The 19,247-nt window shown below is 42.8% G+C and overlaps 2 protein-coding genes across 2 annotated transcripts in view; one reads left to right on the top strand and one right to left on the bottom strand.

Moving 5' to 3' along the window:
- Nucleotides 1-19,247, bottom strand: part of tmigd1 (transmembrane and immunoglobulin domain containing 1) — a 73,000-nt gene that overhangs the window by 14,545 nt on the left and 39,208 nt on the right. The window lies entirely within an intron of this gene.
- slc47a1 (solute carrier family 47 member 1) lies at nt 2,371-13,120 on the top strand. The gene is given in 17 exon segments (XM_068744173.1): nt 2,371-2,583; nt 2,835-2,936; nt 5,074-5,142; nt 5,243-5,391; nt 5,750-5,792; nt 6,341-6,385; nt 6,747-6,844; nt 8,714-8,811; nt 8,930-9,043; nt 9,424-9,491; nt 9,680-9,788; nt 9,978-10,053; nt 10,138-10,297; nt 10,299-10,437; nt 10,714-10,808; nt 11,598-11,708; nt 12,026-13,120. Coding segments are annotated over 17 exon segments (2,034 nt in total). The 3' UTR covers nt 12,371-13,120.

Here is a 19,247-nt window from a genome sequence, read left to right as displayed (position 1 = left end):
GCAGTTAAATCCTGCATAAAGGGGATTTATTTATTTTCTATTAATGCATTGGTCTTGTTTTCCTTTTAAAATTACACATGTTTTTTTTATTTCATTTGTTTTAATGTACATCTCGGGATATTTATGATTTGGAGTATTTTGCCCCTCCTGGCTCCCCGTCCTGCTTCCCCTCCCCCAGCACTCCATTTGAACACGCTGGGAAGAGCAGTCGACATTCCCCGAGGTGTGCTAATGTACATTTTTTTGTATACATCCAGTAAATGACGACACAACCATCCGTGTGTGGGCCTGCAAATCTGTTACACAACACAACGCAGAGGCAGCGAGACAACCGCCGTAACATAAGCACCCCCTGGGAGGAGGGTGTAAACGGCCACTATAAAGATCACTGCTGTCGTACAACATTCGGGACTCCGGACTGGCGTTAGACCCGTGTTTGGACGTCTCGACTCAAGCACGCAAAAGAAATGCAGAAGATATAGTAAATGTATTTGTATATATGGAGGATCCTGGCTGATGGAGATGCAAAAAACCACGAGTCTGCAAGTGGGAAATAATAGAGACTAGCGAAGCCTCAAACCCACGATCACCGGATTTGCATGACAAGAGTTCAACAAAGAAGCCACAGCTGAACGGAACCTCGCAGTTTGGGCCGGGCTGGTCAGAAGCCAGGGCCGCTTTCTGTCCGAGTCCGCTCCTGCTTCCGGGGGAGAAGAATGTGCTCTACGTGTGATGTTGCGCAATTGACTTGCTCGTAACCTATAGAAAAGAAAAAGCCTTTGCTTCTCACAACACACGCCCACACACACACACACACACACACTACACCCAGAAATGGATTGAAGTCTTATTTCTATGCTGTTCCTAAAACGCTGCGGATCAGCTGTGCACCTCGTCTCTCCCGAGAAGCTGACGACAAGCATCCGTTTCATCAGTAATGACGATGCTAACTTTGAATTATCAACAGTTAATTGGATAATTCTGCGTACAGTGTTTATTTCAGAAAGCCAAAAAGGAGTGCACATTAGGACATTTATATTGGTTGAAGCATCCGAGTCAAATTCTGAGGTCGAAGTGCACAAAAAATCAGATAAGATCAGGGTGCACAAACACAAACACAAACACAAACACACAGTCTGTCCTGTTAGCAATTAATCCAAACCTGCAGCATTTATCAAATCAATCAATCAAATCTTTATTTGCAGACACAATGGTCCAATTAAAAAGCACACATAACATTTACAACATTTACAACGTTTACACAGTAAACACAGTGTTGCGGCTTCCTTCCCTGGTATCTGTCTTCTACACACAGTAATCCTAGAATAAAATCAGGTACCAATGACACCAAATACCTGAGTTAAACTTCACAGCACTTAGGCTTGGCTGAGTCAGTGTTCTGAGGATGTCATTCCCTGAGTCATGCAGCCGACATATAAACCTGTATGACAGGTGCCTCAGCTGAGCATTATGCCATCAGTGCTGGTTGTGTTCATACAGAAAGGCATTCCTCATCAGATTACTAATAAGCTCTGTAAAACCACAGTCTCTCTCACACACACACACATACGCCACAATAGTAAAGCATGTTTCCATAGTGTTCACTCACCCTCAAACAATGCAAACAATTGCTCATACAATAACCCGATTACCCCCTCCTATAAGTCAAACATAGGTAAATCATATTTTTACAATACGGCCACCCAAGGGTGGAACTGTTTGACTCCTGCCCTCAAAACATGCACCTCTTTGGCCGCATTCAAAACGGCCCTAAAAATACACCTTTTAGGGGGGCAGAAACGGAGATAGTCATCACAACTCTCTCTGGATCAACCCCCCCCCCCCCTTTTTTTTTGTCCAACTACGTTGTACATACTAGGTGTCTTTTTAATTTTAATTTATTGTACTTTTGCATCTGTGGTGTGATTTATTTTTAATGTATTGTTATTTTGCATCAAGTTAGTAATTTTATATTAATTTTATTTGTATTGTTAAATGTCGATGGTTTATGTACTCAGGACTTTCAACGGAAACAAGACCGCAAGGGCTTTTTTGAAATGCTCCTCTTAGACAGGATGTTTGACTGTATTTGTACTGTATTACATTCTACTGCACTTGTACTCTAACATTCTATCTAATAAATATATATACTCACCCTTTATATATTGGGATGTGTTGCCTCCCCACCAATCGTCAGCCCTGATTGGCCCCTGTGTTCATTCTGTCATCTAGACCTTCCTCTGGGCCAAATTACTTCAATACCCAATACCCAGAGAGCACGCCCTCTCTCCTTCTGCTATCCCTCCCTTTATTTCCCTCTTAGCCGTTCTCTCTTCTCCCCTCCCTTCACTCTTCTCTTTCGGCGGTTGAATGGAGGGGCCGTGTTCTCCGGATCCTGCACACCGTTCTCTGGGTGCAGGACCCGCTGCTGGAGTTCCTGTTGCCAAGACAGCAGGCATTGAGGCGGCAGTGGCGGTGGACACGGGCAGTTCCAAACTGTTCTTCTGTGCTTGCATTAAACGCTGGTTGCCACTGACCTACCGAGAGGAGCTTTACCATGTCTTACGGCTCACAGGACCGATGGTGAGTAGGGCAAAGTTGAAGCATTGGTGAGGGATTCGTGAGATGCTGCGACTGTAATTGTAAATTGCCATATTTGAAAGCATTTTGAATGCTCACTGTTTCAGAGTACAATCCAGCAGTACACATAGTTGATGTTTTATGAGTGCAAGGGGTGACGCAAGTTGATACATGCATGATGCAAATCCACATTCCATGGCATTATTTCGCTGCGTGATTTTGAGCTGATCCAATGCTTGTGCTTGTTTCTACAGCTACTGTCTCGGATCCTGTTCTATCTCCTGCCGTTTGTTACCACCATATTCTGTGGTCACATTGGCAATGTAGAACTGGCGGGTTATGCACTGGCCGCAGCGGTACGGTTCTCACTCCTAACACTCACTGGCTTTCCCCGCTGCGGTTACACAACTTTGGCACAGCTTCACACGGCTGCTTCTCTCCTCTTTCGCTCTCACAATTTAGATATCATGAAATAAGTGAGTCCTTTAAAAAGGGATTTCATAATAATATTATGGCATATTCCTCAAGGTTGGAGAAAGACAAGCAAATTCACCTTTCACATAGACAGTCATGAAAAACTGAAATAAGACTTTCAATATCATGAGTCATAAAATGTTAATGTCATAAAGGACATTCATTGGCATCACTCACCTCACGGTTGAGGACATTGTCTTGAGAACATCTAAACGGCTGATTGTCACAGGCCGATGAGTCTGACTTTGGATCATGTCTGATTGAATTCTAGGGACTTATATCAACAAAAGGAGAAGTTGAAGTGGTCTAAATTCATCACAAGTCGCAGACTGGAGCGTTGATTTCCAGTTAAGACTAGCAAGAAGAGCTTAGATTCTAGCTATATATATATATACACTGTAATAATTCAAAGACTGGTTCCTCGGTTGTTCTCAAGGCGGAGACACACCCAAGAGACACACCCAAGAAAAGAAAGGAAAAAACAAGATAAGAAATTAAACAAACATTACTGTGTAAATAACTGATGATGAATATATTTATTAGATAGAATGTTAGAGTACAAGTACAGTCACACAGTACAAATAAAGTCAAACATCCTGTCTAAGAGGAGCATTTCAAAAAAGCCCTTGCGGTCTTGTTTCCGTTGAAAGTCCTTCGTACATAAATCATCCACAATTAACAATACAAATTTAATAAAATGATTTTACACCGCCGATGCAAACTAACAATTAATCTAAAATAAATTACACCACTGATGCAAAATGACAATGAATGACAATAAATAACTTACATAAATTACAATTAATATGTGCAACGTAGGTGGACAAAAAAAAAGGGGGGGGGGGTTTGATCCGGAGAGAGTTGTGATGACTATCTCCGTTTCTGTCCCCCTAAAAGGTGTATTTTTAGGGCCGTTTTGAAGGAGGCCAAAGAGGTGCATGTTTTGAGGGCGGGAGTCAAACCGTTCCACCCTTGGGTGGCCGTATTGTAAAAAGATGATTTACCCATGTTTGTCTTATAGGAGGGGTAATCAGGTTGTTGTTTGAGCTCCCTCTAGTGTTGTGGCTGTGGGCGTCACTAAATCTGTGGAGGTGTTCCGTCAGGTATGCAGGGATTGAGGGGACTGAGGGCAGAGCTGCATTGACTATTTTAAATGCCAATCCCAGTTTGAGCTGTTTAACCCTGTCTTCTACCCTGAGCCATTTTAGGTTAGCAAAATGTCCAGGAAGAAGGTGGGTCATGGGCCCCAGATTGAGGAGTAGCCGATATAGTCGCAATAGCAAAGCAACATATAGCAACCATGTACAAACATTCAGCAAACACTCATTGTGATCCATCACGTGTCTTTTCAGGTCGATGGGTAAAGTCAACCCAGCACACATATATGGGTCTTCAATCACCACCACCACAGATGCATAAATAAAGTGCCTGTGTCTGTGAAAGTAACAACTCACAAATATATCGTGCCTCTGCCAGTCCTTCACCCCAATGTCCGTGCTCTGGCTTTGTCGGGTCATGTCTGTTGCTTGCTCCAAAAATGGCATCCCCCTCACCGACTCGCACGACCCTCCCCTTAAAGCCTGTGCTGCATCATGCTAACGTCCTCCGGCTCTGATTGGTCTTCTAGGGTGTGCTACCAATCACAAAATGGTGGAAACAAAATGACAGAAACAAAATGGCCGAGACAAAATGGCCAAAACAATATGGCTGAAACAAAATGGCCGAAAAAAAGGCCTCACAAAATGGCCGAACAAAAGGCCTCACAAAATGGCTGAAACAAAAAAGTGTGACCACCCTAGAAATCCTCTTTACGGCAGTAACATATACAGATGAAACAAATCCTGTTTAACTAGTATTTAAAATCTGCAATGGTAACCTATTCTCCAGAAGTTTATTAAGCTGCTGCAGCCTGTATGCATTGTAGGAGTTACGATCTGGAATAGTGTTCTATTCCAAGTTTTTTTCTTCTTCTTCTTCTGATTCTGATTATATTATTGATTCTTTTTCTCCATCTCTCAGACCCTTAACGTGACTACAGCATCAACAGGAGTTGGCCTTGTTGTGACTTGTGACACACTCATTTCTCAGGTGCGCAAATTGCATCTGTGCCCTCTGTATGCCATTTTTTTTCTCGCATTTTAAGCCATGGGGTCAGACAGTTTTCATTTGCATCATTTGTGTTTTGCAGACATATGGCAGCAAGAACTTTAAATATGTGGGAGTGATCCTCCAAAGGAGTTCACTGATCCTACTGCTGTTCTGTCTCCCTTGTTGGGCTCTCCTCATCAACTCTTACAACTTAATGCTCCTCCTGCACCAAGAGGACGAGGTGGCGAGGTATAATCATAGTTCATAAAACAGCATGCATGAACACCTTACTATTCTGCATATACAAATTATTGTCATTGAGTTGCTACTAGGCTGTTTAAGACAACCTCACATGAGTGTTTATATTTTCAATTTCTTAATGAAATTATCCCACAGTAGCTTGTGTTGAAGGATGGATATATGTATTTAAGTTCGGCTTTGTTTGCACATTGATGGATTTTTAAGACAGATTTGTGCTATTTTATTTATTATAGAGCTTACGTGATATGGGAGGAAAACAGACCTGTTAAAAGAGGGACATAGCTGGCAGATAATCATGTAATATATTCATATTCTAATAATATGTTTCTGTTCCCCAACCCCTTAGAATTGCCCACCTGTACATGATCATGTTTATACCAGCTGTTCCAGTGAGTATATTGAACTGAAACACTGTCCGGAGTCTGAATGTATTATAATTGGTTGTCTACCAAGGGACAAAACTTATTGGTTATTTAAGTCATGTTGCATCATACATTATCCTCCAATAACTTGAGGTGCAGAAATAGGACACTAAAAGATTCTATGATTGTATGGCTATTTGGAAAGCCATCCAATTTTGCTGATTCTGAGAGGATGTAAGGTCAGTAAAATATTTTACAATCTGAAACTATGTAAAACTATCAACTAAATGGATAATACATTTACAATACCTTTTCCAATGGGACCAGTCCAGCCATGAGAAAAGAAAAAGCTTGTTCCAGTTACTCTCCTGTTGTATCTTTGCAGTAATGTGCTTAAGAGCAGCAGTGATAAATGGATGTATCAAAAAAAACAAACATGTTTCCACACATGATTACAGTAAAGTTTACAAACGACAGTGATTCAGAAGCAAGACAAAATAATACATCTCTTTCCAGTTTGTGCTCCACTTGGATCAATAAATACATGACATCTGTTTTTCCTCTCTCTGCAACAGGCCATGTTCCTGCACAATTTGCAAGTCACCTATTTACAAAGCCAAGTGAGTGCCTAAAGGGAAACAAGCATGCATCTCCTCGCAGCTAAACGACTAATAGCGGTGCAACCTTTTACATTGATGACCGTGCTGCTCATCTGATTAACATTCAGTGCCCCCATGAAAGTGTGTTTTGGAGTAGCATGTCTCTTATTGCTAAACGGATGGCTGTGAAGTTTGGTTGGAATGAACTGTAACAGGAAAAAGGCTCAAATTTACATTTTAAAAGAATGTTTATATTTGTGAGCATCTCTGCAAATACAGCCTAACCAAGCTTTTATTTTTTTTACGAACCACTATAATTAAAATGTATGACCCTAAGCTCGACATATTGGATATCTAATTGTCAACTCCTTGTGTATTTCAGGGCATCATTCTACCTCAGATGTATACAGCTGCAGTAGCAAATGTTCTCAACCTGGCTGCAAACTATATCTTGATCTCCACCCTCCAGTTGGGTGTCATGTAAGTTTCTTACTGATACGATACGAGTCAACCCTCAAAGGCGGTTCCTTTTCATTGCAGTCCAAGCAGGTGACTGTTAGACTCATAGCCACAAGTTTGGTCTTTCCACTTTAATCTGTCCAAGAAGATTTGCATGCTGTGTTGTTAAAGTGTGTTGTTATAAAAGAGAGCCTGGTCCAGCTGGACAAATATTTGAGGCTACAGGCAGCTGACCTAGCGGTGACCAATTGGGGTTTCTATGGTCAGGTCAGCTCCGTCCCTCTGTTAGATCCCAAGCATGAACTCCCTTCATCTCAGACATCTCTCAAGTATGCTCAAATCCCCTCCTTTTGAACACTTCCATGTCCATTTCCTTCCCATCTTGCATAGAGAGGGAAGGTGTATGCTTGGTGACACCTTGATCAATCACTTCATGTATGCTGACGACCCGGCCATATTGTCACCGAGCAGTGCTGGCTTCCAGCAGCTCCTGGACATATGCACTGGCTATGGTATCAGGTTTGATGTAAAGTATAATGCCAAGAAGAGTGCCGTCATGGTTTGCAGAACCAGAGAGGATAAGGGTTTGGACTTCCCAAACTTTTATCTGTCAGGGCAAGTGCTGTCTGTCTGCAGCAGAACTAAATATCTGAGCCACATGATCAATGACCAGCTGGGAGATGATGATGACATGTATAGACAGCGGCGGATGCTGTTTGCGCAGGCCAACATGCTGAAGAAGAAATTTAGTTTTTGCTCTGAAGTGGTCAAAGTCACCCTCTTCAGGGCCTTTTGTACGCCACTCTATACTGCCCCATTGTGGATCAAGTACAAACAGGCCAGCATGCAGAAGTTGAGGGTGGCATACAATGACTGCGTGCGGATACTTCTCAGGAAGCCAAGATGGTCCGGTGCCAGTGAAATGTTCTGTGGTGTCGGGGTTAACGCCCCGCCCCTGCAAAAAGGGTCTGTAGAGACTCTACTTTCTGCACAGACTGAACACTTTTAATGTGGACAAAACTTTGATGGTCTTATTTTATAAATCTTTTATCGAGTCCATTTTAACCTTCTGTATAATTTCCTGGTATGGAAATCTCACAGTGCAAAACAAAAACAGTTTGTCCAGCATTGTGAAGGTAGCGAGTAAAATCATTGGCTCACAGCAGCTTTCCTTGGCTGAAATCTTTGACCGGCAGGTGTTGCGGAAGGCACGGTCGATTCTGTCCACCTCGGATCACCCACTCTTGGAGGAGTTTGCTCTCCTACGCTCTGGGCGGAGATACAAGCTCCCCAGGATAAAGAGCAATAGATTTAAATTTTCGTTTGTCCCAAGTGCAATAAATGTTCTTAACCTGCACTAACCTTCACTTGTCTGCACTGCTCAGCAGCACTTTATTCATTAGGGCCTCCATCCCAGAGATAGGACAGATTTATTTATCTTTTTTTTTAAGGTTGTTTTTATTGTTGTTTTACTTTACATGTTCCATGTCGTCCTGTGGCATTGTTGTTGTTGTTGTGACCTCTGCTGCAAAGCAAATTTCCCCTTGTGGGACAATAAAGCTCTGAACTGAACTGAACTGAACTTAATGCTCAGCTGAGGCACCCGTCATACAGGTTTATTTGTCGGCTGCATGACTCAGGGAATGACATCATCAGAACACTGACTCAGCCAAGCCTAAGTGCTGTGAAGTTTAACTCAGGTATTTGGTGTCATTGGTACCTGATTTTATTCTAGGATTACTGTGTTTACTGTGTAAACGTTGTAAATGTTGTAAATGTTATGTGTGCTTTTTAATTGGACCATTGTGTCTGCAATGAAGATTTGATTGATTGATTGACTCAATGCAAATGATCCTCCGAAATAAAACGTGCTATACTGTCTGTCTTCAGTGGATCAGCAATCGCCAACAGTCTCTCTCAGATCACTCTCTGTCTGCTGCTGTTTGGCTACATCAAGTGGAAGAAGCTCCATCTGCAGACATGGGGAGGTCAGTCATTCACTAAAGACGGCATATAGTTCTTATTCAATCCACCTTCCTGTAAAATGATGCCCCCTGCAGGAAGTATTGAGCATCACCGTAATGGTTCTGCGTGAACTCTGTGCAGGCTGGTCCACTGACTGTATGCAGCAGTGGGGCTCTTACATGAAGCTGGCTCTTCCCAGTATTTTCATGGTCTACTTTGAATGGTGGGTGTGGGAGGTCGGAGGCTTTCTTGCTGGTCAGTGTTTTGTGTGACACGACACACACACACACACACACACACACACACAGTATACCTCCAGTGAGTACATAAATTCACATGACATGCTTAAATCAATTTCCTGAATTTATTAACACTTATAGGCATCATGTACTGATTGAAAACATTTACAGTGATTTTCAAGGATCATGTAAAACCATATAAAGTTATCAATTAAAAAATCTGGATGAGCTATCGTCCCTCACTTTTGCTTCAGTAATGCTGCGTTCATTTTATTGAACGTTTGCCTCTTGGATGAGACGTGATTTACAATGACCTGGATGACCTACACAGACATTTGTGCAAAGTTTCTTGATGAAGTGTCATGATGCGAAAGAATTTGTAATGACCGTTATCAGGTATGCTTGGTGAAGTGGATCTTGCTGCCCAGCACGTGTTGCTGGAACTCGGAGCCATAATATACATGGTATGGATCGCCCGGTGTCTTCAAGAACATTTAGGTGTACATGGCCCTTGTTTACATCAGACGAGAAGATTGATCCCAGTGTCATTTTTCTATTGATCCACATGATAATGGAACAACAACAACAACAACAACAACAACTATTCTTTTAAGCCAGCTGACATACACAGATCAATAACAGGCCCTTATAGTTCCATCTAGGTGTTCATGCTGCAGCCTGCGTGCGTGTTGGGAATGCCCTGGGTGCCGGAAACATTGCTAGGGCAAAAGTCACTTGCAAAGTTGTTCTGGTTCTAACAGGTACAAAGACACGTGATTACACTTTATTATGTATATTATATATAATGTGTATGTCCTTAATGCAATTCAAAGTGGTTGGCAGGTGGATTAATGTCTACTAATATAGTATATATTAGAATATGTTTGATATTTACATGCTACTGGATGAAAACGTGTCTCATGTGTGTCTCATTTCCGTGTTCACTACAGTAGTGTTTGCAGTGATCTGGGGCGTCATCATCGCTGCCATTAAGTCTGTTGTTGGATACATATTTACATCTGATGAGTGAGCTTCCGACCGACACCCATGAATCCCTGCACAATTGAAAGCAACTCTTTATCTGCTGATCCGTCTTTGTCCTGTTTGCAGAGCCATTGTGGAGCTCGTCTCTGATAACCTCACAGTCTACATATTTGTACAATTCTTCGATGCACTTCTGGTATGACAGTACACAACGGTGTCATGCTTTACATTAAGCTCTTGCTTTAAGAAGTGCACAGTTCTGACTGTAGTTCATTCCTCCCCCCCCCCCCCAGTGTGTCACCTCAGGTATTCTCATAGGAGCTGGGATGCAGAAAGTTGCTGCCTTTTCCAACCTAGTGTCGTACTACTTCATTGGCTTGCCAATCGGAATCGCATTGATGTTCGCAGCCCAGCTCAGGATAATAGGCAATGCTTTCATCCAGTTTAATACCTGCTTTTTTATTTTTTATCTCAAACCAATTAATAGATAAGAATTGGGAACATGTCACTCCTGAGATGATGTGAAATAATATGGTGGTTATTGTAACATGCTATCACTGCTAATGCTGCTACTACCTCATGCATTGCTGTATGTTTGTATTTGTGGAGTGAGTATGTATATAACCTATTTCTAGATTTCTATCTACATTGACTGCAGATAACAACTTTCAATAAGATATGTGTATGTGCATCCCTTGACAGGTTTGTGGCTTGGCATCTTATTTTGCGCTTTCCTTGAGGCAGTATTGTTTCTTGTCGTCATCTACAAACTCAACTGGAAGAAAGTCACACACCAGGTAGGATATTCTTTTCATTTATGAACCTTGCATGCTGCTTAAATATTTCTACAAAAACCATAAAAGACAGGAACATAGAAGAAATTATCAATTATTTTTATCTTGTCATGGCTTAATCATTTTTGTTTTGCATAGCTTTCTTAATAAACTCTCTCAATTCATTCACAAAAACAGATTTTTTTCTGTATTCTCTATCAAAACGAGTGGAGGTTTGATGAAAAGATGGATTTTGTTTTAAAATTGTGGCTACGTTGGTGGTGAACTGAAGCATTTATTACCAAGCAGGTTGTGTTTTTGACGCCATTTGTCTGTTCGTCTGTTTTTCTGTCTGTAAGAAGGATTACAGAGAAACTGCTGGATGGGTCTTGTTAAAAAGAAATCTGAAGCTGGGTCTTGCCTAGATCCAATTAAAGTTTGAGAGCGATCCAGATACTTTTCTGAATATATATACCTATATATATATATATAAACTGCTTTTTCCCCATTTACTTTTAATAGAGGCTTTAAAAAAATATGAATTCAATTCACTCACCGAAAATCACAGTCATAAAGGGATCCGATATGCATGCAAAATGTCTTCTGGATCTGATCCAGAATGAGATCAGGAAAAAAATGGAGCTGGTTGGTATATAAAGAATTTTGGTGATGATCCAGATCACCGTGCATGTGGACGGTGTAAATCCAATTACAAGGAGAATGAGCTGCTTGGCGGAGGTTTGCGCTCTCCGAGTGCTTTTCTAGTTCATATTATTTTTAATGCGTTATAAACCTGAATTTAACATGTTTCAGGCTCAATTCCGAGCTGGAAAGAAACTTCTGGTGACACAAAGCCGTCCCGACAGCGTGGTACTGGATGAAGAAACGGCGCCTGACCTCTCTGACTGCCATAATACAGTAAGGGTGATGTCTGGTTAAAGGAGCGACTATGTGCCAAAATCTTAAGGGACTTCCAGAAACATGGAGTCGCTGTGGGCAGTGAAATCCAGTGGATTGCCTTACATAGGGAGCAGGGCAGGCTAGGGTTAGCTGTGGAACACAGTGGATCTCTCTGCAACACATAATTAATAAAAATCAAAACTGCTGTTTTCCACATTCTGCTGATAATACATGTTCAGGCATTATTTCACTGAGGATTAAGTTACGTCTTCGCTTGGCTCATTTGGGCAACACTTAATGACTCACATTTTGTTCAACAGCAGCATCCTCCCACCCTAAAGGCCGAAGAAGAGGCCAAAGGCACCCGCTACATTTCAGTAGACACCCTGGATCAGGAGCAACAAGCTGGCCACGTGACAGAGAGCGGCGCCGAGGGAGGTGACGCGCAGAGCACAAACACACGCACGAAAACGCCAGGGCCTTTATCTGTCTCTCAGCTGCTCCTGCGTCGGGGAAGCGCCCTCATGTTGTCAGTTCTCATTTTGTCCGTGGGCATCATTTGTCACATCTGCTTTCCCGTACCGGAACCCACAGCCCATAACGGAACCAATTTTACCCTAACGTGGACCAACGACTCCACTCCTGCGCCCGCTCTGACGTTTCAGCTGGGATTGTCCTATGCTTAGACCAGGCATGGGCAAACCAAGGCCCGGGGGCCATATGCGGCCCGTTGGGCTATTTAATCTGGCCCGCCAAACTTGTCCAAATTATATCATTAAATTAAATTTTATTATAATTAAACCTCATTCATTTGACCTTTTCCCTGTAATGCTACCTGTAAAAGGCCAAATCCTTTCACGTAATGTATTTTACAGATCATTTATATTAGCTCACACAAACACTCCATCCATCTGTTCTTGGTCCGGCCCCTCTTTCAAATTTTAGAACCCATTGTGGCCCGCGAGTCAAAAAGTTTTCCCACCCCTGGCTTAGACGATTCATGTGTGTTTGTTCTCGGAAAACTAATCATTTAGATCTCCTGTCTTCAATAAAACCGTTCATAGTTCAGTTTTTTGTTTATACATTGTGAGGCTACAGCAGTGGTTCTCAAATGGTGGGGCGCGCCCCCCTAGGGGGGCGCGGTGCGATGTCAGGGGGGGCGCCTGTGACCGCAGAGAAAATGTTTTTTTGCCTTACGAGAGTAAAGTGTAATTGCACATCCGCTCCAGTAGTTGGCAGTGCCGCCCTGATTGTCAGAGTGCGCGCAGGGAGGATTAGCAGAAGAAGAGCGGTTGTAAACAATATACGGTGGTAGAAGAAGAAAGACCTAACTTCCTCATTTTCTGTTGCAGACTAAAAAAAATGGTAATAAAGTTATTCTTTGTTGTAAGTTGATCTATATTTCTTTCTTTTCCATAATTCTTTGTATGTTAATAAGGATACAAAAGTTTTGTTTTTTTTTCGGGGGGGGGGGCGCAAAATGTTTTTTTCTTCCTAGGGGGGGCGCGACTACACAGAAATGAATACAACTGTTCAGGCGACTGTTTCAGTCTGAACAACAGCCCTCCACAGGGAGACCACGGGGGCATCAATGGATGATGCGCTTTCATAGGTAGTTTTGACTGCTTCATTCTTCTCTCAATTTCAATATTGTGCTGTAATGTTTTCTTCCCATTACTGTCCTCATATAATTTCCTGGTAATATTAACTGTAAATATTCAATGATTCTTTAGGACAGAGTTTATTTGGCCAATAACAACGGAAGGACTTTCAACGGAAACAAGACCGCAAGGGCTTTTTTGAAATGATCCTCTTAGACAGGATGTTTGACTGTATTTGTACTTTAGTACATGCTACTGTTTGACTGTACCTGTACTCTAACATAAATATATTCATCATCATCATCACATGCTATAGTATTGTTTATATATACACATACTCATACACTATGGACAAATTAGACCTAAACTGCAGAACATACAAACTCCTCACAGAGAGGGTTTGGACTTTGGACCCGGTACCTTTTTGCTGTGAGGTAACAGCGCTAACCACAATGCCAATGTGCCGCCCTCACCTAAGCATTAAAAGCAATTTTAAAACTCATGCAAGTTGGAATTCAAAAGTCAGGGGCTGCGTGACGGACGCGAACATCATCCACAGACTCAGAATCACCTCCAGGCTGCTACCCCATCACAAGATGACATTGTCCAGAGGTTGTGTTGTTGCATTAGGATCAGCAATGACTACAGCAGCAATCAATGGGGTACGCACTAATTACTGGTTGTACAAAATGTTAGAAACCCAACTTCTGTCATCCGCCTTGCTGTTTTTCTTACTGATTATATTGAAAAGAACATTAAAACTTATGGATCAAAGATTGGACTGGTTGATATTTTTATACGATATAGACATGCCAAAGACAATTTACAAAGAAACACAGAGGTGTCTATTTTATTAGCACGTATGCAGTAACTTTTGCATTAACAAGTTTTGGTTTCGCCGGCTTTAATTCTTCAGCGTGTTTGAAGGATTGCTCGAAATTGCTTTTTTTTTTTTATCGAAAAAGAGTGGTACATTTTAATTACGTGCCCACAATGCACTCTTCATGAGTTTACACCATGTTCCATCAGCAGATGCAAAGGAGAGCTGCACCTGCACCTCTCCTACCAGAAGAGGGCACCAGACTCCTATGGAGGTGACTGCTCCATGTTGAGAGGAGTCCAATGTGCCATTGGAGGACTGAAGGGAAAAGCCTTCTTCATTCATAAATCAGCTTCACAGGAGAAACTTCAATGGAGATCGTGTCTCCGTTGGGATGGCGTGCACTCTGTCCTTACTCTAAGACGGTAACCTTTAACTGAGGCCATCCTTTAAATGAATTTGAGGTATGTTGTTATTATTATACACTGCCTGGCAACTCAGTCAAAACTGAATCAGTTCCTTACGCTACTGTATCACAAGTTCCAGTCAGCAAATCTTTCCACAGCCTCTTATCAACGAGGGCACAGCGTGTCACTGATTGCAGTCTCTGGAGGTGAGCGGGCCGAGATTACAGTCTCTGTGTGGAGCAAGCAGCAATGCTTTGTACTGATGAGCAAGACTGAGGCTGCGCTGACGACGCGGCCATCGATGAATCAAGCCTGATTTACATGTTGAATAACAAAACATTAATATGCACGTTTTTAAATGACTGTTGTTGCACACCAGAGCAGTTGGGAGGGTGGGTGTAGCAGCCAAAGGGGGAAACCTCTCTAAAACAAAAGCTCTGTTGGACCGACCTCCCACTGAAATGTATATTTATTTACATGTACTTTCACTAAACAGTGGACAAATTATTTTTAATCCAATCTATTTACAAAAACCTGGAAAAGATTCACAACTTCATCGCACGCTTCCTCGATCTACTTCTATTATTGTTTTGCTTACTTCACTCAATCTCATTTTCATTTCATCCCTTTCTTTCTCCTCATTCTTTAGCCATTCACATCGTCGTCCCCCCCTTGTTCCGGCGCTGTGTGCTCTTTTTGCTGAACGCTTTGCGTAGTGATGGTGTGTGAGCCCCCCCTACACTCAGTTACCTGGTATCTGAGCATCAGCAGCAGCAATCTGCCTGGTTGCAAGGCAGCAATGAAAATGCGGTATGGAATTCGATTGATTTTTTTTTTTTTACATTCTCTCAATATGAAAGTGGGATGGATCTGAGAGTAAAGCTCATTCAGACTGCAGACGGACCCCGCACACAGTTAATCAAACCTCCCGATGCACCTACTGTGGATTACCTTACGTCTTAAATTAACAAGTAATAGAGTGGAACAGGGGACTGAACATACATAATGCGCCTTTGAATTAGCTGGACTGTAGCTAGTGGAGCAGCTCTAAAGAGCTCACTCAGCAGCTGTTACCTCCACTATGGGAGGGATTGGCTTTATTGTCTTTACACCTTATCCTAATTTTAAAGCATCATTTTTGTAAATTACATCCAGAAACACAGACAGTAGATTTTCAAAAACAATCCTGCCAAACATAGAACATATTGATCTGGCATTTGGGCTGGTCTTACCTCCACTAACCACACCTGACGATCTCTGTTGCTTTGTTCCCGAGACAATTGGAAGAGTTGACAACAAATTCGGACGCATTTTGAGCAGGGGTGCATCTTCACCCGAGGAGGAGGCAGATCCGGTTACTGGTGCGTTTTCTGGATCACCTGGAGATCACAAACATTAAAAGGAGGACCGTCCCAGAAGCAAACACTTCTGTAAATATCACAACTCCTCTTTTACAGGTCTGATGTCCTTAATAATTGTCTGGGAAGGTTAAACTTGAAAGAGCGACATAAATTGTAGGGCTGTTCTGAGATTTTTTAAACTTCAGTGGGATTTATTGCTGGTGGGGATGGATGGATGACACTTTTATCTGTGCACTCATTGCACCTGAAGTTCCTCCCCCTGCGGCTGGTATATAAAAGGCAGCCTGCGCAATCCAGCACGAGTCGATGAATGGGCTTAATTACATCGATAATACAACCATTCAAATCGGTGTATATAGATGGTGACACAAATATAACATTTAGTGAAACCGTGGAGGAAGTTGAACTCATTGCGAGAGCTGGCATAAAGAGGCTTACTTACTGTCAGGGAGAAAAATGGGAAAATCGTAAGTCTTACTGAAGAGGTTTATTCATGAGCGGTGAGCGCATCTCGAGCATTTGATACCATAAAACAGCATATTTGAAGCAAAAAAAGTATTTAGCTCGCAACCTCTGGGCTCTGCCTGACAGCAGCAGAATGAGCCGAGTGCTAATCAGGATCTCTCAGCGGGGGGGAACAAGATGAGAGCAGAATCAAAACTCCTCTCTGGAGCTTCACTCCGACGTTCCTCCACGCTTTAGCTTGCCACTTTCATAAGTCTGGAATAAAGGAGTCAGAAAACAGGCAGATCAATACTCCTTGTTTGTGTGCAAGTAAAATGGCTTCGCGGTCAGAGGAGAACAAATCATCCACATTGAGAGCTGACTGTGCAGATTACAAACGTTTGAAATGTGAATATTGAATTTAAATATTTAAGATTTGCCATCGCCTTTGCTGTTTTCATGTTTTTAGGAAATACCGCTGGTCATTTCTGGTGCAGGAAACAAAACGTGTGTGAAGAAAAGGAGTGGAAGTGGAAACTCAGAATCTCTTGAAGCATTCAGAGATTTCCTTTTCAGTTTTGATGGAGGATATTGACATTATTAATATGATATATAAAGGAATATATATTTTTGATTCATGTCAACTTGAAATTTGAACACAATCTTCTGATACTCGAACTATTGATCAGTCTCAGCAGGTTGGAATTAGATGTTTCAAGTAAAGAAGAAACTCAGCAAGGATCTAGTCTTCATTGCAAACATGATCGGCGATAGAAACAAAAGAAATCTTCTTTTAGTAGAAGACAGATGCTCCTTTCTTTCACGCGAGCCCCATTCATTCTGAATGTCGTTGCAGACGTAATGCCTTTATATTGGTTAGACTTTTACAAACTGCCACATCTTACCAATGGCCCTATCAGTTTTAAAGACTGAGCTATTTCATTCACCGAGTCCACAGGCACCGGGAGGTCAATGCCTTCCAGCCGAGTCCTGCAACGCGAGTCAACACTGCTCAGCAGCAGGAGGTGAAGCCTCTTTTTTTCCGGACTGTTCATTTTCTCCTCTACAAGCGCTTTTTGTGGTTAAATCTCCCACTCTGAAATGAGATTTGCAGGAAAACAGAACTCAATCCCAAACTGAATGTTTCTAGAATACAATTTACCTCCAGACACAGGCCAGAAGGCTGGATGTAATCGATAACCCATTACTGTATCTGTGTGATAATCAATAACCGAGGCAGCGTCTTCCCGCTGTGCTCTCAGCCTGCTGGAGTGAGCTTATACATTTTCTTTTTTTTTTGCTGTGGCATTGCTATGAGTCAGATCTCTCTGTCCCTTCAAAATAAAAACTCTAAAGTGGAGGTGGTTGTTTTTCTTCTATAGCTGCTCTGCAAAGTCACAAATCTTCACGGGTTCATTACAGCCCGGAGGAATGAGATGCTTTCGGTCAGCATGTGAACGCTTCCGATTACTGTATGAGTAACAAGGCCTCCATCCAACCCTGGTTATTTTGTGTAAAATGTGTAAAAGGATCTCTTTCACTAAATGTTCTTGTATTGCATCACAGACGGTTGTGTCGATTCAAGCCCAACATTGTATTCAGCATCAGAACCGGCACGTCCAGCACCACCGTTTGGCTTCACGACTGCAGCAATGACACAGATTTCTGTCTCTTCATGGGCGTGCATGACGGAGTCTGGCGCTGTAAAACAACACTCGTACTTGTACGCTGCCACCTCATCATGCAGTGTGTCACGCTCTTCCTCCCATAGTAACGCCTCTCTATGAGCTGCGACTCTCCGGCTGTGGCCATGGGAACCATTTGGTGGTGCTGTTTTCCTCTCGCTGGAATCCAAAAACGCACATAATTCCTGGCAAATCAGGCTGCTTCACTGAACTTTGGATGCATTTCTAATTATCTAATCAAATGATACGAACATTTGTTACTCCTTCACTTGACGAAGTCGTTAAACACAGTCGAGAAACTCTGCGACATACTGTTGAACATACTGTCATTTTTTTTTTTTTGCAGTTTCGACTGCTTTTCTTTGCCCCGGAGGGGGGGGGGGGGGGCAGACGGCAGATGACAAGAAGAGGAAAGAGAACGGGAAATTAGTGGAGGACACCAGGAGCGGAAGGGGGTGACATCTAGTGTAAGCTCTCATTCATTTTCCCGGTTCAGTGATGCAGCAAGGCCCGCCGGGCCCACCCACCAAATTGTATTCCACTGGCTCCTCCAACCAAACCACATGCACATGCACAGAATCACACACACACACACACACACACACACACACGTAAAAGTGTTCCACCAACCAGCGAGGCCGGCGTACGCCGTGACGTCACACTGCAGTTCTTCTCGTGCCCCACTGGATGACAGTGGCAAGTCAACGCTTTACACATGATGAGCCGTCATTCTTTAATGGCGACCGGTCACAGTGTGTGTACGTGAGTGTACTTGCATATGCGTTTGGGTGGGGTCTGCGCCTGACGGGTTGTGATGGGGCATTATGGAGGTGGAGAGGTTTTATGGAAGGAGGTAGGTGGGTTGATGGAGGTAGGAGGAGGGGAGGGGGCGGCAGTGGAATCGCAAATGAGAGGAAATTGTTTTGAGTCACAGCAGATTTGGTGGAGTGAGATAAGGGCTGATGACGGTGGTGGTGTGATTAGGATTAGGGTGGGTGGGGGGGTTCGTTGAGAGTGGGGGGGGGGCGGTGAGTGTGTGCATTGGAGGTGACAGAATTCAGAATTTGTGGGCGCAGAGAAACCTGTGTTTGCATTTGACTGAGAGTGTGTCGTTTGTCAAAATGTTCCGTCTATGAGAGGGGGGGGGGTTTGAGAAAACGATGAGGTGATGGGGAGTTTTGATAATGGCAGGCAGAGAGACCAGACCAGGGCAGAGCGTGTCACGTGGAAAGATAGAGTGTGATG

The sequence above is a fragment of the Brachionichthys hirsutus genome, chromosome 10 (assembly GCF_040956055.1).
Source record: "Brachionichthys hirsutus isolate HB-005 chromosome 10, CSIRO-AGI_Bhir_v1, whole genome shotgun sequence".
NCBI lineage: Eukaryota > Metazoa > Chordata > Actinopteri > Lophiiformes > Brachionichthyidae > Brachionichthys > Brachionichthys hirsutus.
The sequence above is the reverse complement of the archived record's forward strand: the minus strand, read 5'-3'. Positions and strand labels throughout refer to the sequence as shown.